Source organism: Pleuronectes platessa, chromosome 5, assembly GCF_947347685.1.
Source record: "Pleuronectes platessa chromosome 5, fPlePla1.1, whole genome shotgun sequence".
Classification (NCBI taxonomy): domain Eukaryota; kingdom Metazoa; phylum Chordata; class Actinopteri; order Pleuronectiformes; family Pleuronectidae; genus Pleuronectes; species Pleuronectes platessa.
In genome coordinates, this window is record NC_070630.1 from 18,789,744 (window position 1) to 18,813,479 (window position 23,736).

The window sequence follows — 23,736 nt, forward strand, 5'->3', positions numbered from 1 at the left end:
TAGAAGACGTAATAAACAACATTAAAAGGAAATGTTTTTGTCGCCCTCAGCTGAGTCTTTCAGGTAGTACACCACTAAACTCTACCTGTACCCTCAGCTGAGTCTGTCTGGTGGAACACCGCCAAAATATGATGGTACCCTCAAGCTTAGTCTGTCAGGCATAACACCTTGAGGTGCTAAAGATTGTGGAACGTTTTTTTTCTACACAATTCTGTCTCTGAATGTCTCTAAATTGTGCTCTCCCTTTAAAGTGGAGACTGAGGGAATGCTTATTTCAGATTAGTTTGAAAAAAATGTAAAACGTTCATATCAACAAGGGATGGAAAAATATATTTTAAGTCTCAACATTCACTCTAAAGTACATTCACAATGAATTAAAAGCATAGCAGCTCTGAAATAACCTTTTTTAAATCAGACAGACAAGAGAACAGAAATTTATCTTCAATGAGGAACAAAAAGAAACAACAGAAACAAGTAAGTGACAATTAGTAACATTTTCTGGGGGGCGTTAACATATTTGATGTTAAACCCCTAAACTTAAATGACCCCTTTTTTTTGGCAGCATGTGTAAAGGCAAATTTGTTAACAGAAAATGACTCTCCTTCTTTCTTCAAATTTTTTTTACGATTTTAGAAAATCCGATCACAGAACAAACAAAAGCGTACCTTTCTGAAGACGCACAATCCCAAAGATCAGGAGAAGAAATTACTTGGATTTATGTCTGGTAGTAGTTCTCTTTAGACGGAGTGGTCGTTTTCACTCCCACACAACTCCTTCACTCCCACTTTGATAACCGACTCCTTTTGTTTTTATGCTACAAAAACACCCTTATGTGAGTAAACACCTACAGTTAGGGTGTAGCTTGAAGCAGGTGAACAAGCTCTTTTGTCATTCTTTAATATCTCTGTCATGTTGGAGTTGGTTGCTTGTTAATACTTGAACAAGACAATGTTATGTTCTCTTTTGTGGATAGTGAAAGCTTCTTCCCTGGGAAGCAGGCTTTGGTTGAGGGGTAGAGTGTTCGTCCTCCAACCTGAAGGTCGGCAGTTTGATCCCCAGTCCTCCCCATCTGCATGCCGAAGTTTCCTTGGGCAAGATGCTGAACCACGAATTGCCCCTCATAGAACAACAAGGTGCTGCTAATAGATGCACTCTATGAATATGTGTGTGAATGGATGAATGTAAAACTGTACTGTCAAGAGCTTTGACTGGTCATCAAGACTAGAAAAGCGCTATATAAATACAAAACCATTTACCAAAACCATTCCAAAAACTGATCATCACCTGTTGGTTAACTATTAAAATGAAGGTGTGGCCATCAGTATGATGCTATACACTGTCTTTTTAAATGATTTATCAAATTATGTTTGTGGACTTCCGGTGACGCCATGTTCTGAGAAAGTCACAAGGAGTGTTAGCTCGCTCAAACTTTGGTGTGGCTTGGCTGTTTGCGAGATTCTAATAATATTCTGACGATAAATGGGGGTGAGCCCGTTCAGAACTACATAAACGCAGGGAAGCAGCAAAAATAATTAAATTATTAAATTATTAATATTAAGGATACAAATATATATGTTGAACTAAAATATATTCAAATGTGTGTGTGCCATACACACATTGCTACAGCTGGTTTAAAAGTCCGACAGCTGAGGGAACAATGATCTTAAAGATGATAGAAATTAAGGCAGGACCACACATTACAATAATAAAAACTAGAAAAATGGATCCACGATCTTGCAAACTACCATCATATGGTCCATGATCACATTATAGAATCATTAGTGTAATAATTGGTGCATATGTCTCCCCACATGTGAACTACTTTGTCAGTGATGAGCAAATAATTTCTCCTTCAAATGTGTTCAACCATCCACAACCCAGAGATATTCAGTTAATCATAGTTTGACATTTTTTAAACTGGTACCTTTATGTTTTTTGGCACTTTTTCAAGAGTTGATTGATCAGTTGCTCAATCAGAAAGCTTCTGTCAACCAAATTATTGACTACTGTTGTAGCTCTTAGACAATACCTATATGAAATCAAATATATACTAAAACCAGGATTGCTCAACCTTGGAAAGTATCAACTATAAAATACAATTTCTAAAATATCTTGAACTTCAAAGCAGCACTGAGCGGGCCCGAGCACATGCATTTTGAAGCGTTGCATGCTTTTTTCCTGAAAAATAATTACAACTTCATTTTACACTGATCAGTAGGTGGCGCTATGACCCTGAGGAAACAGACTTTTTTGTTTGTGGTCATGATACACCTATGTATCAATTTTTGTGAAGACCGGTCAATGTGAACGAATTCCAGGGGTCTTGGGGGGCACCGTTGAGCCATTTTGCCATGTCCCTTGAAAATTCCTCAAGAATACGTAAATCTTCACCACTTTCTATTTTTTTTGCAAATTTTGGTAAGAATTTGAGCGTGTTAAAGCCCTCAAAAAGCTAATTAATTTTCCTGACAATCCTTACAATTTCAATAGCACCTGACTGTCTGTCAGTGCTCGGGCCCTAAAAATAGCAGCAGCACATTATGAAGCAACACAAATAGAACAGCTGTGTAGTGAAAGGTTTTATTTCATTGTGTAGATGAATCTTTGTGCATGTTAGCAGGTCACGATCATACAGAGGTACTTTATCAAATGTTTTGTTGCGTGTAGATTAATTGTTCACATGAATTGCACTTTCATTCCCCATCATTGCCAAACAATATTTACAGTTGATTCCAGTTAATCTAAAAATCCTCACCAACCCTGCATGACCCTAACGCAAGCTAATCTTTCAAAATTCATAAGCAGGCATTCACAGACATGGAGTAGGAAAAAAAAGAATGCACAAAATAGTCTTTCTACACAGACACCAGGCTTGAATATACTGAGAGATGCAGTCTTGTGTATTTGATGAAAACAAGTGTGTGAGGACAGACGTCAGGACAAGTTGTACATGGATTTCTTATGAGGAAAACCAGTGTCTTCTGGTTTTTGGCTCTTCCCTTGATTTGCATGGTGAAATTCTATGCTAATACAGATATCTGAGCACAGGATTAACAACTGCCATCTCACCTCGTCTTATTCTAATAACCCCTCAAGTTTGCATGTTTGCACATAAACCAGTTTCCCTGGATTTGTCCCTACACCCTGTTCAGATTTTGAAGTCAAATAAGCTTCTTTATCATGAGACATGGCAAATTACTGCATTTTTTCATACCAGACAACGCTGTTCTTTAAAATCCATGAAGGCAATCGCTTATCAACCTCTTTTTCACTCTCCCTGACAACTGGCTGAAGAACTATGACTATCTCCAAAAGTGGATATTAGACCTTGAATGTAGAAAGCCTTTTCAGAGCTTCAAATCACATCTTAGTTATATGCATTTTGATTTATAATTTGTATGTAATTTATAGACGTGGTAAAAATGTGCATTCCTGACTCAAAACAGGGTACAGACTCGATGTGACAAGTGTCAAACTGTAATTTTCCACAGACAGTTTGGATTATCATTCAACAAATCTGTTAAATAAAAAATACATTCTTTTCTAAATTAATTTTTTTCATGGCCAATGATATGGGACAATACTCACATTCAATTTAGTGCAAGATGGCCTCCCTCACACAGGGGTTCCTGCACAAACTGAGGATGGTTCCTGTCAAGGAGGATGGTTACAGATTCTCCCCGAAGTTTGTATTAGGGTTTTGCCCACAACTTTGACTAGCTGTAAAATAAAAAATAAAACTACCGATACCATGTCAGGCAACCAAGAGTCATCTGTGCAGAATCAGTGCAACATTAGATTTTTAATCATCATGTCTCTTCTCCTACCGCCTAATTATAGGATGGACCGATAGTCATCTATTCGCTGCTTTCTACTAAATACTGCAGCCGGACCGGACTGTAAACATTACAGAAGCCAAGGCACAGTATTGGATTCAGTCTCTCAAAAGGCTTGGACACTTCAACCTTTCAACGGCGTCTAAAATAAGCAAACTTCCTAGCTCCTAAGTCCTTGTGAAAGAAAAGCGTAGTGATGACAGATATCAGTGAGGAGATTCTGTGAGACTAAGTACTTTCATTCAGAGTTCATTTACACATCCACTAAACAAGAAAAAGTTTCATTTGGACTTTGCGGCTTGACTCCTCAGCCGGGTGGTCTTCAAGAGCACTCTTGAATGGCTCGGAACAAATTAAATAAAAAAGCTGCGGGACTCAAAAACCAAAGGACGGATGAGAGCCACAGTGGAACAAACCATTCTCTCGCTCCTCTTTAACACCTTCACTAAATGTCCTCTTGTTGACCTAGTTAAACAGAGATCCATCACAAAAAAAGCAAGCCCTTCACTCCAGACATCAGCATGATGTTCTGTTAACTATTAATTTGGTTGCACTGATAACTGTGTGACCAAAAGCTAGTGCGCAGAGCTTGTTGGTATAACAGAAGAAAAGTGTCTTTATCACTCATATCTCAAGTCATAAAGATGGACTGGGATGGTGCCCAAAGTTCAACCTATTCCTTGTTGGACAAGTTCAGTTTCCAGGCGGGAGATCAAAATAAAAAAAATGCTGAGCCAACAGCAAAAACTGGCGCCTTTGTTCTCAGATTTTGTTTGCGTACAGCGTATCCTCGTCACTTTCGCTCTCGTCCTGAAACTCGTTGGCGAGCAGGGACTTCTTGGAGCCCATGGACGTGAGCCGGATCTCGTCGTCGTAGTCGTCTCTGTGCTGTCGCAAACGGTGGAAGCCGTCCTTCTGACGGTTAGACTTGGCCGCACACACACACCAGATGATGCACGCGGTCACCACCAGTGCCGTCATGGAGGCCGCTGCACAGAGGGAGAAAAATAGATTAACAGGTCTATGCCCGCATCTGTTTCAAGACGCCAATACCTGCGTACCCGGCTGTGAAAGGATTGGGTCCAGTCTACATCCAGGACATGGTTAAACCTTACACCCCAGACCGTCCTCATCGGCTTGCTGCTCCCTCACTGCGAGCTAAACACTCAACAAAATCACATCTCTTTGCTCTCCTGGCTCCTAAATGGTGGAACTAGCTCCCCATTGACATCAGGACAGCAGAAAGTCGACACATCTTCTGCCGCAGACTAAAGACACATCTCTTCCGACTACACCTTGGTTAAGAAGATGATGTTGCACTTGTATATGGCACTTACATGTGGCACTTTGTAGTTTGGCTTTTTTGAAGCAAATTGTACTTAACTGATTCTTGCTGTCCTGGGTTTTTACCCTCACGGTTGCATGCACTTATTGTAAGTTGCTTTAGATAAAAGCATCAGCTAAATGTAATGTAATGTCTAAATACACACACAAATTTATAGCTTGGAGAACATGTATAGTAAACATTTTAAATAGTAAATCATTTAATGAACAGCATTATGTTTAGTTTGTAGATGATATGACAGACTAAACAAAAGAGTCAATGACAGATTCCATAAGAAGGCTCACAGTCCTACACACTGAAAGTATAAATAGTATTTCAGTACCAATCATCTGTGTTAAAGATCACAGCACTAATTTACTAGATGGAGTCAAAAACCATTAGAGAACTGTTTAATTCATTGACTCCTCCCAAGCAGGAGCTACAAAGCACGAGCCAACAGGTACTTCAGTGCTGTTCGTGCCACATTTTTCTGTCCCAGCCCTTGAGATATGCATTCTGTTTTACGGTGTCCAAACCCGACCCAAGACTGATGCAGTTAATGCAAGCTGCATTGACTTTGTTTTACCCTGTCCCTGCAACTCAATTGGTTATTGTTAAGTGCAGTGTTTGAAAAAAAATTCAATTAATAAATCAGCAAAACCATTGTGATCAATCCACACCCAAATTTCACTTCCATCTTTTTATCTGAACCGGGCCTGGCCCTTCAGGTGCCGATGAGTCTACACTCTGATGCTTACCTGCACTGGCCACCACAAACTCTCTGGGCAGCCCAAAGATATTGTTGTCCATGTCAAACTCAATGATGATGGAGTTAGCAGCTTCATAGGACGATACCACCACCTGGAACACAGAGTAAACACTATGGTAATCCTCTGAGCCTTCCTGACACTTGGTTCACCGACACTTGGAAGATGATTAAAGTAAAACACTCCTAACTCCAAAAAAGGTTCGGCTCTTATTTGAAATGCGGTAGCTTTTGAACATAAACTGCAACCTGTTGCCTTTAAGATAAAACCAATTTATTTTGGTTGAACAAATGACATGAAAAGTACTTTCGAAGCATTTGAAATTCAAAACATCAAGATGAGTTTTTCTTTGTTTGATTGTTATTTCCACTTATTTTAACCTTCTTACTAACTTTTCACAAACTTGAGAGCCCTGAACATGAGCGCCCCAAATGCAACAACTAAAAGAAAATATCAGGCTCTACCACATGTTCTCCTGCATCCAGGCTGTTTCTTCAAATGCAGGTGAAATGCCCTCAGCTCCGTGCTGAAGCTCCACACTGAAGTGAGGCTGTTAATGACTTCATTAACACGTCTGGTCTGCAGGTGAGACTGCTTAGTATCATCTAGTGCAGGTTGTCTTGTATGAGGAAAATAGGATTTAAACACTGGGTCGTAAAAAATCAGAAGTGATTTACAAGAGTAATTATTTAAATGCAGTTTAAAATATGGGGAAAGTAAACGCTAAACTCAGGAGAGAAGAATTTCCAACCATCTGAACACACACCCAAAGAGTAAGTGCACCTGCAGATCCTCGATCATTTCACTTTTCATTATTCGAATGGTTTGTTGGTTGTTGTCTTTTGCCACGAAAGAACCAGAGGCATCCACTAAGCCTAATGTGCCTTTAATTTGCAGAGGTGTGAGATGCGTCCTTATGGCCTAAGACGAAGTATTCGATGTCCTAAGAAATATGGGGATGCTATTGAGGAGAGGACATCTGTTTTGGCACCAAGTCATGATCTGGACTTTCTGAGTGAGCAGAGTGAAACACAGCCTCAGAAACCCCTGGACGACAGGTATATAAGGAACGCTGCTGTTATTCCAGATCTCAAACTGCCCCCTGATGAAGGAGCCCTCTCCCCTGAGGTGAGGCCCCCTACAAGTGTTTCATCCACTCTGCCGGGCCCTGCGATGATCCACGGCTTCACGGTACCGGAGTACCAGCAGACATATCACTCCGTGGTGGATCCCCTTCTCTTCAATCCCTGCGGGAGGCGCTCAGCCTACAGTCTGGAACTGGGGCGTAACATTAAGGAGCAGCTGTTCAAGGAGCTGGCTTACCCAACGCTTCAGATTTCAGAACAGCCAAATGGAAGGGTGGAGGTGATGGAGAAGTTTTGTGTGCTCCGTCCTACACCTTTCATAGACATCGACAGTTAAGGAGTAAAAGTAATATTCTTCCACAGACTTTCTATGATAGAGGCTAGTTTTGTTTTGAGTCTCTTGGTACTTTGTTTTGTTAATTGTCCTTTTTTGTTTCACTTATAATGTAATGTGGACGACAGATTCACATTTCAAATGTTTTTTTGAACAATTTTGTGTAAGAAAAAGTTCTGAAAGTTACGTGTTTTCTTACGAAATATTCAACAGTCAAATTATGCTAAACCTCTGAAATCAAAATCTGTGATTGCTGGATTGTTAAATCGGGTTTGCATCTATTGAGTCGACTGAACTCAATCCGACAAATTCTTTGCTTGCAAGCATCAACATCTGACATGGCAATGTTCAAAGTTCATGTTGTTACATAAAGGGCAGAATCCTATACTTTCCATCAGCTATTGTCACAAAAATTTGTTAATCATAGCGAGACTAATTCATGGCATAATGTAACTAGTTAAATAAACCAGTTCATGTTCTTGAGCATCTGTGGGCATGTGTATATCTGAGGCACAAATACAAAACTTAATTTATTTGTGTTATTGAAACATATCTGATGTAGACAAATCATCAGGAAACAGCTACTGTTGTTTAGTGTTATTTTACTTTGTTTTGTAAAAACCTGTTAATCAATGAGCTACAGGTTCCAGGCTTGTGTTTCCAATGTGTAATGGGTGGAAACCTTTGTTCATAGATTGTAAATTATTAAAATACTGCCTCTTTAACAATTGCATCAGGTTGCACACCATGAGACATACCTTATGTTTTCCAGTTTTTTTTTCTAAGGTTTTCATTACACGATTTCATGGCTACTTAAATAAGTGTAAAAATGTTTGCTTGCTGCACACTAGAGGATTATCAGCCCGATTTGGGGTCTGCTTTAGGTCTCCTGAAGATCAATCAATCAGACTATATTTGTATAACCCATATTCACAAATCATAGTTGGTCTTATAGGGCTTTAACAAGATTTGACATCCCCTGCCCTTAACCTTCAACAAAAGTAAGAACAAAAATAAAGTGTCGGGTTCAAAGACTGAATCAGAGCCTCCCAGATATCGTTAATATAAAATCGTAATATATAACATGTATGATATATATGATTACAAATAGAAGACACTCGTGTTTTATCCCATCATGGCCATCTTTCTGAGGAATATAACATTCCTGGCCCACACACTGCATGACTTGTGTCTAACTGTGTACCTCTTGACGTTGTTGTTGGTAGCCATCGGCAACAGCTTCAATGTTGTGGTTGCCAGGAGCCAGCAGCGCGTGGAAGTAGCCGCCCTCTGTAGTAAACACTCTTACACCTCCGTTCAGCACAATGATTGCACCAACAATAGGCTTCCCGCTCTTGTCCCTCACCACTCCACGCACACCTTTATGGACCTGGAGGAGGTAGAAATGGAGGGGAAATTACAAAAGCAGTTGATGAGAAAATTATACACTAAACAGGTCATCAAAAAGCCTAAATAATTGATGTGAGTCTTAACCATAAATAATAATTATGTCTTAAAATGAGCTAACTAACTAATTTCATGTTTCCACATCTAAAAAACGTCAATGTCACAGAGATCCATTTTTTTTTTCTTTCTTGGGGTGCTGAAATCTTGCTTCATACCTCCACCAACATGCCGAGGAGAGCCTTCTTGTTCTCGGCCCAGAGCGTGGCCAGCTGCTCAACAGGAGGGAACAAACAGCAGCCAGTATAAACTGTGATTTCTGGACAGTGGCCAAAGTCCATACTGAAATCCTGAGAGGAAACATAGACACAAGATGACACATGAGACAGTGCTGGAGCAGAGGCCTGTTTCGGACCCATTTAATCTGAGAGATCTCTCTAAACTGATCTCAACACTGCACTGAAAAACTGAATGTGCTTTTTCATTTCAGATTATATCTTGATAAAACCCATATGCTGTGCAGTGAAGACAGGAACAACTCTGACTCACCTTCATACTCCCCATGTGACTTTGTCTCTCTGCTGCCCTCATGACTCCGTCGGGGATGTTGCCTGCTGCGTGACAGGAAAGTTCCATTAGCCACCACTGATTAATTAGTGACTAAGATGACAATATCTTTTTATCGTGTCTGAAGTTCATACTCTGCCCATTATTTGAACATCCGGTGTCTCCGAGGTGCATCTTGGGATGGTTCGTGGCATAAACATTTGCCAAGTACTTCAATGTGCCCTCGTTTTCAACTGGGAAGATTTAAAAGTTGATTAAATGAAAGAATACAAAAAATGTTTCACACTAATCTATTTCAGAATGAAAATAGTCTGTCCTACTCTGCAAGCTATGTAAATGAAAAACCTGTCAATTCTGTGAGGATTAGTAAATTAGTGCTGTAGATGGATTTCTCAACCTTTTATGTAATATAATCAAAACAAACTCTAAAGCCCCACTAGCGCCATCTAGATGTTGTGTGTAGTGTTGGACACAACAAAGGTGAAGGGAGAATTATAAATAAAAGTGCAATATATATACAATATTTGTCCGGAGGGTGGCGCTACATTTGTGTCCTTCAATCAAGATGACTTGAGGCTTATCATTTTGGAAGCACAGCATAGCAGGTTCTAGATAAAATATTGATGCTGTGAGATAGTTGCTATTCTGGCTCAAAAGAAGCACTGAGAAGATTCATGGAGTGCCGAATTTAAGAGGGTTCATCTTTTTGATAGCATAACAGTTTTTGGTTAATGTCATAAATAAACTGGATGGTGTATACACATACTAAATATTAAAGCAATCTGGCCACAAATGATGCCACTGTCATTATAACAAGATAGATTATTTACAAACTCTGAAAAAGAAGCAGCAGTAAGAAGCAGTTATCTGCATAGCATACCAGGCTGGACAGGTTTGTCATAAGGGTAGGTAGCAACAAGGGCGCCTCCATCGAGAGCTACAGAGAGTGTGTAACTCCTTTCTAGAATCAAGTCCATCATTGCTCTGGTCTCTGGCTGAGCCTCCACCACACGCTGTGATGCATTGCCTTATAGAGAAAAGACACGGTGGACAGGAAATAGTTGTTAGAGCAGGTTTTGCTTTCCATGGCAAATGCACGTACAAACAATGACATCCTCTTCTTCAGTCTCAGTCTCTCTGTTGCACAAATACACAAATCAATAGAACTGACCAAAGAAATCTGTGTCCAGGTCTTTTCCATGAGCATTGGTCAAACCCTGAGTGGAGGTGCACTGTTTCTCAACAGACAGTTCTCGTCCATCTGGGTTTATCGAAGGCACGATGACAATCCGGGTCTCGTTGATCAACTAGGAAAAGAAAATGGAGAAGGAGCATTTGAAGATAGAGTATTTTTTTTCATTATTCAAACAAAATTTATGCTAATAGACCAAACTGAAACTGGCTTTAAAAAGCTGTGTAATTTACAGTGTAATTTAATAGTTCAAGATGTCAAACACCTTATGAGGGGCTCTGAGACTCACCTTAGTGATGGCTGGGTTCTTGCCATAGTTGATACAAAGGAAGGTAGCAAACTCCAGCAGCAGCTCCGAGCCCACAGGAGCATTGCCATGGATCCCTGCTACAAAGCGAATCTTGGGCTCAGATGGTTCAGCTTCTTCTGGTTTGTTAGAGATTTCCAGAGCCCAAATGGTTCGAAACTCTACACTTTGGCCCAGTCTAGATGAAGAGAAGAAACAAAGATATAGGTCAGTATTAAAATATTGGTTCAAGACAAAGCAGCGGTACAAACAATAATGTACTCTAAAGGGTAAATGATGTGCGTTGGGAAGGCAACGCCTGCATACCTATGTAAGGATGTAATTTTTGGAAAGTTGAGTGTGAGGCCCCTCATGGACTCGGACAATTCTTTATAAAGATGGTAGCGGAAGCTGCTCTCTGTGGCTGTACTCTTGACCAACTGCTCCAAACCCTGGCCCAGAGAGAGCTCTTTGATTAAGCTCTGCAACACCTTCTCAGACGGGTTCTGTGTGGGTTGGGGTCCGTTTTGAGACTGGCCGTTAGAGTCTGAGTGCAAACGTGTCAGTCTGAAGTCCACCACCTCCACTCTATCCTTTGCGACTGTGGCGTAGGTTCTTTGAGGTATGTACCTGTACACAGAGACAAATATTTAAAGGTAATGATTCATATCTTTTGTTAATGACATTAATGAATTTGTTTCTACTTCTTCATCCTGATATTGCAATCTTACCCGTGAGCAGCGGCTGTGATTGAGTAAGTGTTGGGGGCTAGAAGTCTCCAGTAGTCTCCTGTTTGAGCCGTGGTGATGTTATGGTCTATCTCTGCCACAGTGATGGTAGCATTGGGTATTCCTGTACCATCCCTACTGTCAGACACTGTTCCCTTTACACCAGTGTGGACCTAAAGAGACACACAACCACATAAGTACATGCAAAACTGAGTTAAAGTGAGAGGGAAGCTGGGGGCAGTTTTGAGATTTATGTATATTACCTGGTGTATAAACTGAAGTAAGGCTCTTCGGTTTTGTTCCCAGTATTTAGGCAGCTCCTTCGCAAAAGGGTACTTCACACAACCCAACTCAATGGTCACTTCGAAACAGTTGGTGTTTAAATAGTTCCAGTCCTGCATCCCACCTTGGGGAAAAAGCTCCATTTTAGTCCATCTCAAGTTGTAAAGGATTTGTGTAAAGCCAGTGTGTAGCAGGATCGTTGTTAGAATATGATTATAGCATCTACATTGTCATGTGTTTGTCTTTAAATTAATTAAGAAAGCCGCAGCAAGCTTTGTTTTCAGAAATAATTAACTGCAAGGATGAACCAGATTTACTTAAAATTTTCACAACTGCAAAACTGAACCAATTTGTAGCCCACAAGAACTCAAGCTGGACTGAAAACACAATTTGTAGACAAAGCAATTCACTAAACTTATATATAACACATAATGATATTTGAAGTTGGATATTGCCAGGTGAAAGTAAAACTTGTTTTCAGTGAATGAACAAAAAAATAATTAAATATAAAAGGCGGATTTTCCTGAACTCCTGTGGGAAATATGTGATCAGTAAGTAAGAAGGATGAGAGATAAAGACATACCATGGAGATTGTACCAGTTTGCACCGTTGGTGATTCCGTTTTCAAAATATTCATCAGGGTACAGTTCCTCGCAAGGGTGTCCATTGTGCATCAGAGGATTCTCCTGTGCACACAAAAACACACAAGTAAGAACTCAACAGCTAGACCTGTTCTGGTCAAGTGTTTAAACATTTTGTGTCCCCACATTTCCTAAAGAAAAACAGGGCTTCTATTAGAGGACTCAACTCCACAGTTTGCTTATCCCAGCATGAAACTGATCCGACATCAGCAGTGTCCAGTTACCTGTGAGTACGCTTTGGACACCAGCTGAAAGACCTTGTCATCAGGGGACCGGCTGTACTGACTTAACCCTTCTTTGTCATCATCAAAGGGGTAGTTCACCACCAAGGAACCTGAATTACACAACACAAAAATGAGACGACAAAAACATCTGAAAGACTACAATCACTAAAAGACCAAAGTAACACCGTGCCTCCATGGAGGTTGGCTGACAGGACAAAGGAGATGCTCTTCAGCCAGTTCATCACAGCTATAGTCTCTGGCTGTCTGGTCCCTGTGGTGGATGTGAACTGATCGGGGAAGTTGCGGTTCAGGTCAACATTGTTGCTGTTGTTGCGCCCTTTGTAGCCCTTCACATCACCTGAGAGGAAAATAAGAAATAATAGATGTAGAGTTATCTGCATCTGTAACCACAGCTTCTTCCTGCTTGAAGAATTAATTTCCACCTCTGCCTCTGTACTTCCTGTTTCTTTGTTTGAGCGGAAGCTAACAACTTTCTGAAATGTCCCTATACGTATGCTTCATAATGATGTTACACTGACGCAACACAAATTCATGAATAATTGTGATGGTCTCTTAAATGTTAAACATCATATGAACAAAGAAAATACCACCCATTTCTTTTTGTCTGTAAGTGAATGTGGTCCAGCCATTTTGTAAACATACACTGAAGTAATTAGTCCTGTATGTTATACCTTTGCTCTGATAGTATCACTTTATTGTTGCCTAAGTGGACACTTCTTATTGCGTTTTAATTTTCTCTTACCTTCATTGGCCGCCTCATACCCATCAGGGTTCATAGACGGCATGATGTGAATGCGGGTGTTGTTGACCAAACGAGTGACCTCCGGGTCAGTGCCATAGTTACGGCACAGATACTCAATGAGGTTGAGCATCAATTCTCGGCCCACCACTTCATTACCATGCATGTTGGCCACATACTTAAATTCGGGCTCACCTGGCATGGAGACAAAGAATGAGAAGCAAAATAAAAATCCATACTAACACACAGAATTAACAGGAACTCCTTCATTGTGTGTAAATAAAAATAGCTTATCAATATTGTAGTGCAAATATTTACATGTGTTACATATGCGACATGTAGACATTGTAACTGTGGTGAAAGACAATTTTAAGGGTCTATTTTGCTGTGAACCGCACGCAAAGAATATTGTTGAGACCCTGACCCTCTAGAGCAGTGTGGCTCAGGTGCATTTCACGCAGGCAGTGTGGCCGCTCTAACCTGATAACAATGGCGCCAACAAGAAACCTAAGACATTTAGCGAAGCACACACGCCGCTCACATGTCCTTTGTGGCCAAGGTGTAAAACATACCGTGCTCGTGAACAGTGGGGTTGTCTGAGATGACCATCACGTAGAGCTCTCTGTCTTTCACAGAGCGGCCAATCGAGTGAAGATGGACGATAGAGGGGAACTCGCTGCTGTACTTGCGTAAGAAGAGCTCCATGTCTGCATAATTGTGGTGACGGAATTCCTGCGGCTGGACAGGTATATTTTCAGGTGGAAGCATTGAAGGGATGTTCCCGTCTCCGCTAGACACAGCTACAGTGGAGTTTGAAGCATCTGTAACAGTGGTGGAAATGTTTGGGTCACGGCTGGATGGGACAGAGGACGTAGGCACAGTGCTGCTGCCTGCAGCCTGACTGACGACAGGTGCCAAGGTAAAGTTAAGTTCTGTGGCTTTATCCTCTACGACCTGGACATTGTGAAAAGTCATTGGTGTGTACCTGTGAACAAGAAAAAAAAAACACATGCATGAGGACTTAAGGTCCACCTTAAAATCACCAGTAAGCAACACAATTAGACACATGGACCTCCTCTGGAGAAAATTAGGAAAATCTCTGAGTTCAGTACATTTTACAGTTTGAAAGCAGTACTGTTTGCATGTAAAAAAAAAGAATTAAGCTCTCTACCAGGAAGTTCTTCACCAGTGAACCTGTTTTCTTCACCTCAATGACAAAGACTTACTCTCCTGCTAAAGAGGAAAAATGTATATTATGCGTTTCTGTCTGAGCTTCCTTGTTAGATAGTCACAGTGCTTGGTTGCACAATCTGCTTTGCTCATTGTGATCTGCAAAAACTGAACAGGAAACAAGCAGCAGTGAACACACTGCTTGTTGTCTGTCATCAGTAATTGTGATAAAATGTGACTAAAGGCTAATATTGTTTTGCAATGCATGAATTCTGTTTTTTAAAAGCAGCTATGGAAGTTGAAGTTCAATGTTATTTCTCACCCTGGGACCAGAGCAGTTATGTTGTATGTTCCTGGGAGCAGGAGGCGGTAGTACTCCCCGTAGTCTCCTGTGGTCAGATTGTGCTGAATGCCTGCCACCATAATGTTGGCGTTGGAAAGATCAGCACCAGTGACGGCTTCTTTCACATATCCACGAGCACCTATATGTACCTGGAAGACAGTGTCATTGTTAATACCAAGGAAATCTTGCTGAACATGAAAAACTGTAGGACAAAGGGATCATGCAGGGTTTGATTGTAGCACTATACTGTAACACCAAATACCTCCTACCTTTTCCATGTAGGCTAGTAGGGATTCCCTATTCAGATCCCATTCCTTATGGAGCTCAGTTGCAGGAGGATATTTGCAGCAGCTAAGCTCAATGGTGATCTCCAGACAGTTTCCATGGAGGTAGTTGTAGTCCTGCATCCCTCCTAGGTAACAGGCCAAAAATATCACAGACCAAACATTATTGATCAACACATTAAAATATATATGATATAAAAGACAAAGATATGTCTAAATAAAGGGATTTAACTGATGTGTTCAACACAAGTGAAACATCACTCATAGAATAAATTCTGAAACCTGCCCTGCTTCCATAATGTTACACCCAGTAATGGCAGGTCAGGCAGGTTTCTGTCTTTGTCTCCTTAATTCCTCAAATTCAAGATAGTGTTTAAGGTGGCAAAAAGCCATGACATCTGCAGTATACCAGCTGACCCAACGTTCCACTAAGGTAAACAGAGTGAAACACAGGAGGGTAGGCTGTTCAGCGGGCGTCCCTCTGGAGCAACAGCTGGCAGCCAGAGGCTCCCTGTCTGGAGGGTTGCCATGACTCCCTGCTGGGTGGCCAGGGGAACCCCATAAACCAGCCACTATTTGCCACTTTGCAACACTCAATGTATAAGAACGTGTTCACTCACCACATACTGACAAATAAGAAGCCTCAAAGAGAAAGTAGTCATCACAGCAGAATTATAATGCAATAATAATTACTAGCATTCAAAAGGTTTTCGATCTGTGAAGCACCACAAAGCACATTCATTGGCCTATATGTCTATTCTTCCTATGGTTAATATAAATGTATTTAGGATGTCTTAATGAATTAAAATAAAACATTTGCCCCAAGGATTTACCATCATTTAGTAAATTGAGTTTGACTAACATGCATTTTTCCAAAACGCGGTATGATTAAATCAGTAAGACCTAATAATCTTCTTTAGGTTGGACGAGTTCAAAATCGGATTTTCACAGGAAGTCTGTCCCTCCAACCTCCAGAATTTATGGATCAACCCTGAAAGGCTACTGATTGACTGACTTTCCCTAATTTTGTATAACATTCATAACATTGTCTGACTATTGAAAATTTGGTTTGTCGACCAGTTGACCAGGAGACAACAGCCCCGGTATGCAGACGTGTCAGGTGAATTATTAAAGGATTTAACCTCTTTGGTGGCAATCATCACAACAGGGTGCTATGGAAACATAAGCAAACAGGGTCTAAAAAGAATCCCCTGCTAAAGATGAACAAATACAACTAGCACTGCATTGAGCTGTGGAAAATCCTCCTCCATTCACTAATAGCACTTTGTCTTTGATGCAAATCTCTTAGGTACATGTTGATAGAGTTCGACAAATAAGAGCCCAACCTTCAATATCCTGTCCACGTAACAGATCCGTTGACACACCCTCAAATTAGCATGAAACCACTGAGCACACAATAGAGCCAAAGTCAGTGCTCCAACGGTAAAATTAAAGTCTTGATCTCGTTCATTCATACGTCTGAAGGCAGTTACGTGTAGATTTCCACATATACCATATCCGAACTATAGGGGCACTCAGAGAGCACATACCTCCGCCAAGGCCCAACAGTCCTCCCATGAAACCACATTTCAATTCACTACATGTGGATTTTAATTAGCATCTGCTTTAAACGTGCACACAATTATAAATATAAGTCAACTAAGAATGCAAGATTTTTTCCCATCAAGATCCATTCATTATTCTTGAAGAAATCTGAGTTGGCAGAAATAATAGTCAAAGCCTACAGTTCTGGACAAATGATACAACTGTGAATCGATAAAAAAAAAAGTACACAAGAAGGTTTTGATGCATCATCATTTCAAAGTCCTTCCAGACTAGCACACAAAACAACCTTCTGTTCTTGACTCCTGGCCCTGGCTCTTTGCCGTGACTGGTCATTATGTTACACTATCCCCTGACGGTTCCATCTGCCACCAGTCCAGTTTTAGCACTGACATTCCATCCACTGAGACGTGTCAGACAGATACAAGCATTGTCTATTCAACTGATTTACAATTCTTTTTGTCTGTCTTCATCAGGAGATAAGGATCTTCCTGCTGCTGCTACTGCTACTGAGAGCTTTAATAACTGGATCCTGTAACAGCCTGAACCTTGTATATAGACTGACAAACCATAAAAAGAAACAGGTTATCTCCAAGCTGTAACAACCGTTCTCTACTCGCCTTGCCTCTAGTTTCTGATGACAGTAAAAGCCAAGATTTACACAGAAAAGTAAAAGCAAACTCTTGCTGTCATCAACGAGTTTGTTCAGGGTTTTAGTAATGATTTACTGCCCCATTTCCTTGAGGTGGTAAACACACAGTGTGACATGTTATGACATAATATCAAATCTGAAGTGACCTGCAACAGGAACTAGTTTTAGTTTTTTTAGGAATCCTGAAATTTAGTGTTTGTTTTTGGGGGTGTTCATGTAGGTAAACAGTAAGTTGAATTAGAGGAGGTCTAACAGACTGTAGGTTACCCACAGTTGACTAGATGGTCATAATATAGGCACTTTATAGAACAAAGTCAGAGTTACAGTGCACTCATGAAAACCAGGACTCACGTAAACATTGTCCTGATATGACAATCAAGTTTTGAATGGGAATTTGAAACGAATTAGTCTGTCTGGAGGCGAATGCATGTTAATCTGTGGGAAATCAGAGATTAGAGTACGCACTACAGTCACCTGAAACTGTACACAACAAAGCAAGACTCAACAGGAAGAGCAGTACAATAACCTTAATCTGCAGACATTACATCATCAGCCCCACAGACAAACCAACAATGCAGAATCAGAGAGTATTCTGATCAAGTTTCTGCCTAAGGATATAAATCAAACCTGTTCCTGAAGCTGAGTGAAGTGTAGAAGTCAGGGAAACAACACTACATTTACATTGACAGAAGTGTTCTGACTGCCGAGTAATTAGGCAGTGTAAACTTGCTTACACTCAAATCCAGGGCATGTTGGTAACTGTCGTATAATGATGTTGCGGAGTGCTGTAAAAAATCCAAAAGGGCATTTAAATGCAATTAAGACGATAACACGTCTATATAATATGACTAAGGTCAGAACATTTCACATTTCTTATTTCAAATACTGCTGATTCGAAGTATGACCTCAGAAGTCATCAGAAAATGTTGTTTACATGGCGGTGGCTTATTCAGACTATGACTAGTTTGGTTAATATCTGAATATTTGGGACTAAGTAAATGTGTCTAGTGATACAGAAATCATGGACACATACATATATATTTAGCATATTATATATAAATATACACGACTCTGAAGATTTTACCCAAAAGCCCATTGACCCGGAGAAAGCTTTCTGCATCATGTGCAAAGTTCAATGGTAAACATGTCGACTACTCTGACAGTCTCAATAATTAGAGGCTTTGGCAGAAAATCACAGTGAGTAAAAAGGTTGGATGAACTACTTCAAGTTTTTAAGTGCTTCGACACCTGGAAAGCTCCCAAACCAAGCCACACTATACAGCTTCACTGATGAAAAACCTGAGACTGAATCACTGAAATAATCCTGGGTTCATTAACAATTAAGATGAGTAAGAGGCATCAGTCAGTTCTACAATGTGTATAATAAGTATTAATTTGTCTAAAACAAGTTCTAGGATGCAGCTATATGAAGTGTAACAGTACTAACATGAACTTTGCTTTGTCTCAATAGAGCTACATGAGACTTTGCCTGAGAGCCAATTTGGTCACCAAACGTGTTCAAGTTGTTTCCTGTGATCACGACGACTCTGCCCAGAAATGTGAAATCTGACTTTTGGTGGAAGAAAACCAAAAAGTGACTACAAAAGATAATTTTATGCTGCAGCATGTGGAAAGGATATTTTGATAATTCTGTTCTTGAGCCTCCTCAAACAAGCTGTAGCTTGTGCATAACAACTTGTCAAAACCTTTAAAAGCTGCTGACACTTCAACAAGGACAAATTCTTGGCTTTAAGATGAGAAGAAAAAGAACACAAGTTAGAGTGAGAGGAGTTTGAATTGACTTCTGCTCATATAAAACTAATAATAGTGGTCCTGGACAAACAACAGGATTTCACTAGATTCAACTGCAATAATTTGTTTTCATTGTATCACTAAACTTTGTGCATTAAAACAATGAATAATTGATCATCATCTTACCAGGTAAATCGTACCACTGAGCCCCATTGGTGATGCCATCTTTAAAAGTTTCATCCATGGCATCGGGACAGTTGGGAAAACCAGTCTTCATCACAGGGTGGTTCTGGGAATACGTCATAGCCAAGTAGCGAAACAGGCTGTCCTCCTCTGACTTGCTGTAGTGGCCCTGTTGCTGATGGATGGCTGAGTCATCAAAAGGGTAACTGGCGACCACGGAGCCACCATGCAGGTTCGCTGACAGCACAAATCTAGAGAAACAAATTGCGGGTTTAGCTTAGTCTTAAAAGACCAGTTTACACATGTTCAAGTCTGTGTTAGAAGAACAGTATTCATGTTTGTGTATATTCATCAAAACCACAACAGTCCCAGTGATTGTTCCTCCTGTCCACATTAGATGTGCTGTCAAGAAGCAATTTGGTATGACAGAATTAGGGAGACACCTGGTTGATTGAGCCAATTCTGACTGGTCAATTCTCAAATGTGATTCAGCTAAATTTTCACACATAACAAGGACTGAACCTCAGCTGGCATGTTGGGATGCATTGTACTGGAATAAACTTTAAAAATCATGAGGAGAGAAATGTGCTCCTGGCATTTACACAAATCAACATTGTAATGTAGTGTGACGTTTCTGAGAGGAGGATTCCGCTTTGTGCAGAGCCTGCAGCCAACAGGCCTGCTTTATCTATATTAATTGTGGCGAACATGGCAGGGTTGAAGTCTAGCCTTTTTACGCATCACACTATTATGGTGTCCAGGGAAGGCTGACTTTGTTATGAGTTCCAGTATTAATAATAATAATAATAATAATAATAGCTGCTTCAATTTAAATGCCGCCTCTCAAGAGACCCAATGATGCTATAAATGTGTCAGTAGGGACAAAAGAGGAAAGAAAGAAAGTAATAATACAAAACAGGACAGAAATAAACAGCACTAATGGCAGGGTGGAGCGTTAACTGAGCACAAAGGCCTTAGTGAACAGGTGGTGGTGTTGATGTTTTTTGAAGCTGTCCAGAGGCAGCATTGCAGATTTCAGTGGGGAGAGACCCTTGAGGTGCTAATAAAGAAGGAAATGACAACAATGTTTGTCTCTCTCCAAACTAGGGCAGCGGGTAACTGTTCCTAGGAAGGAAGTTGTGTTTTTGCCCCTGTCCATGTGTTGGTTGATCAGATGGTTGGTTGGTTTGCTCATTTGTTTGCTGGTTGATTGGTCGGTCAGCAACGTGCAAAACCGAACCGAACTGAACTGATTTGGTGGAGGGATGGGACATGGGTGGATCTTGATGGACAGGCTGATCCAGGATTTTAGAACAAAGAGTTTAGAGCCAGAACCTTCACTCCAAAGCAAAAAAAAACTATTTTTTAACTTTAAACAACACACCTGGAAACATACATAATCGTTATAGATATGGACTCATATGAACATTTTAATCTTGATATCATTTGTGTCCATATCCTCCAGCCCTAATACAAACTAGTTGTTTAATCTCTACGTCCATCTGAAGCAGAGTCACAGAGCAGTCATTGTTCCTGAGATTACGGAGTCACCTGCTGCTGCCGCCGAGGTATGAATCAACAACAAATAAGTTGCTCATTGAAGAGAAAAGTTTGTACCAATTTTCTCATTCTTCAAATCCTCCACTAAAACCGACCAAAAGGTGTCAGAGGGAAAACTCTGTAGGAGCCTAAACTCACTTTTTCTCCTGGATCCACCTGATCACAGCCAAGACCTCGGGTATTTTCTCTGGAGAGACGCTGATCCTGCCGAACTGGTCAGGAAAGCTTCTGTTCAGGTCAATGGTTTTGGCGTTACTTCTGCCTTCGTTTTCTCCCATGCAATCTCCCTCTTTGGACTTCTCGAAGCCGTCCGGGTTCATACTGGGCATGATGTAAATATCCGTTGTGTTGACGAGCTCCGTGATGCGCGGATCCTCGCCGTACTTGAGCAGCAGGTGCTCCGCTAGGTAGACCAGCACCTGCCGGGACACGGTCTCGTCTCCGTGCATGTTGCCCACGTACTTAAATTTAGGTTTCCCCTGCGAGTCCGCGTCGGGCTCCGTGGTGATGCGCATCACCCACAGCTGCCTGCCCTCCACGGACTGACCCACGCTCGACAGGTTGGCTATGTGCGGGTATGTCTGGGCTAAAGACTGAAGACGTCCCGTCAGACTCGCGTAATCGTAGTATCTGTCGTAAGTTTCTACCGGGTCCTCGGCGGCGGGGCTGCTGGGGCGTCGTGTCCGGTGTCGGCTGGCGTCACCAGGGCAGACGAGGAGCAGAGCGAGGAGACAGGCGGAAAGTGACGCTGGTAGTTGGGGCACGGTGGGGAGACGCTTCCATGTGTCGGCCATGTTGAGGTGTCTTCTTCTCCTACAGCGTCCGGACCGTGGAAGCAGAGGACAACCCGCAGGCTGCTGTGTTTTCAGGGTTTCCCAGCAGCTGTGACGGTCCGTCTGGCCTTTGCCTTGTTTCCATCTACTTCCGCTAACAGCACCGGGGCGGGGTTAACGCGATGACGTCGGAGTTTAAGGTGGAGCGGTGGAGTTAGAGCCGAGAGTCGAAACACCCATAAATATCAATTTACTGTTTATTATTTATCCCAATAAAAACAAACTGAGATGTTTCGGGTGCCACTCGAATGTAACTGAAGTAGCTCATCTGTAGTACGCCCAGGTCATAGCGCCCCAGTTTACTCCATTTTATGTTTGGTCCATATTTAATTACAAGAAACCCACTTAAGGGCCCAGTGTTTAGGATTTAGTTGAAGGGGAAATAATCCTAGTGTTGTTTTCACTTGTGTTTAATCATCTAAATGTCACAAATTGTTGTCTTCTTTACCCCCTGAATGGGCTCTTTATGTTTAAATACTTAATATTTACATTTGGAGTAGGTCCTCTCTACAGAGGCCACCATGTTTTTTACTTTAGTCCAAACAGGAGGGTAAATTGAGGGGTGTTCAGCTTCAACATGCAACTTCACCACTAGATGTCCCTAAACGCCACAAACTGAACCTTTAGTACATTATTACTTTCAGGTAGAGTACCTAGCATTGGTTTGCAAAAGACACTTACATTTCAATACCGCAACTTTTTAGCTTCTATTGGCCTGCTGACTTCCATTTTTGTCATCTCTTAACTAGCCTAGTAAAAAAAATGCTTGTAAGTTAGTAGTTTTTTTTATTGTTTACACAATTTGTTATTTATTCTACAAAATAGCTTAAAATAGCATCAATATGCCTAACAGTATTTCCCCTATTAGGGTCCGAGTCCCTGCTTCATTAGAATCAAAACTTAAACAGGTTTATTTCAACAAATATTCATATTTGAGGAGCTGGGTAACAGTAATTTTTATTTCCATTTTATCTTAAAACTTAATTAAATTATTGATCACTTATATAAATTGTTGCAATTAATCTTCCCACATTTGCCTCCACTAATGTTTATAGTATTGTATTCTTCTTCTTCTATTTTTTTTTAAATTGGTCTTTTGTCCTTCCCAATTAACTCTTTTCATTCTACCATCAACTCTGTGTTAACTTACTTGTGACAAATACAACTTGAAATTTGACTTTGAGTTGGCTTACTGTTATGGTGAAACAAATTTCTGCCTTTGCTATCTCAGCCACTAATCCGAACAGTTAACTTATATTAATCATTTTAAATCTCAAACTTTCTGTTGTTTCTTTGCAGAACAAGATAAACAATAATTTGCCACTATTGAAAGATTAATAGTATTACAATTTCAAAATTCAACATCATAGTAAACACTTATTTTGTCGGTTTCTAATTGTAATTAATTGTATTATTTTCATTGCTTTTTCTGTAGGCTCAGGGCAAATCTTTTCCCCCTGTTGCATTAGGAGGGATGAGAATAAATCAAATAAAGCAAAGAAACAAGCCTCAGGCCTGGGTAGTGTCTCTTATTGTTTGAAGCTTCTTTTTTAACCTTTTCCTCTCACTCTTCGGCCTTACATTTTAATATCCATCACAACCTACTAATATATCCCCTGTACTTGTACAAGCAAGTTTTTCTTGCTCCATACACTCAATAATTCGGCACTTAGCATTGAGTCACCCCAGAGACTAAAAGAAAGAGATTAAAGTAAACTAAAGTCTCCCTTGTGGTGTTTAATTTGTTCTGTTTAAAGAATAATGAAGTAGTTACTGATTAAGCTCACTAATGGCCCATTGCTTACTCAGATTTAACCATAAGTGCCTGAGTGAATTTCCGTATTTCGTTTCCTTATTGTTATGTTATGCTGTTAGATATTATAAAGAATGCCCAGCTCCATAATGGTTTTTATTGTGTGAACGGGTGGAGGAACTACAATACATCTAAGTTGTTTGCATTTTGACA

General features: G+C 40.6%; 1 protein-coding gene across 1 annotated transcript; it reads right to left on the reverse strand.

Annotated features, from left to right (window-relative positions):
• Nucleotides 1–2,566: 2,566 nt before the first annotated feature.
• Nucleotides 2,567–21,867, reverse strand: cpda (carboxypeptidase D, a). The gene is made up of 21 exons (XM_053422334.1): nt 21,076–21,867; nt 19,381–19,628; nt 15,213–15,355; nt 14,923–15,092; nt 14,003–14,415; nt 13,434–13,625; nt 12,861–13,028; nt 12,671–12,780; nt 12,389–12,491; nt 11,787–11,929; nt 11,527–11,696; nt 11,123–11,425; nt 10,799–10,994; nt 10,489–10,624; nt 10,198–10,344; nt 9,452–9,550; nt 9,300–9,364; nt 8,969–9,100; nt 8,551–8,736; nt 5,919–6,021; nt 2,567–4,825 (listed from the first exon to the last, which is right to left on the reverse strand). The coding sequence occupies exons 1-21, from the start codon at nt 21,729–21,731 to the stop codon at nt 4,599–4,601; spliced, it is 4,110 nt and encodes a 1,369-aa protein (XP_053278309.1). The 5' UTR covers nt 21,732–21,867; the 3' UTR covers nt 2,567–4,598.
• Between the last annotated feature and the right edge of the window lie 1,869 nt (nt 21,868–23,736).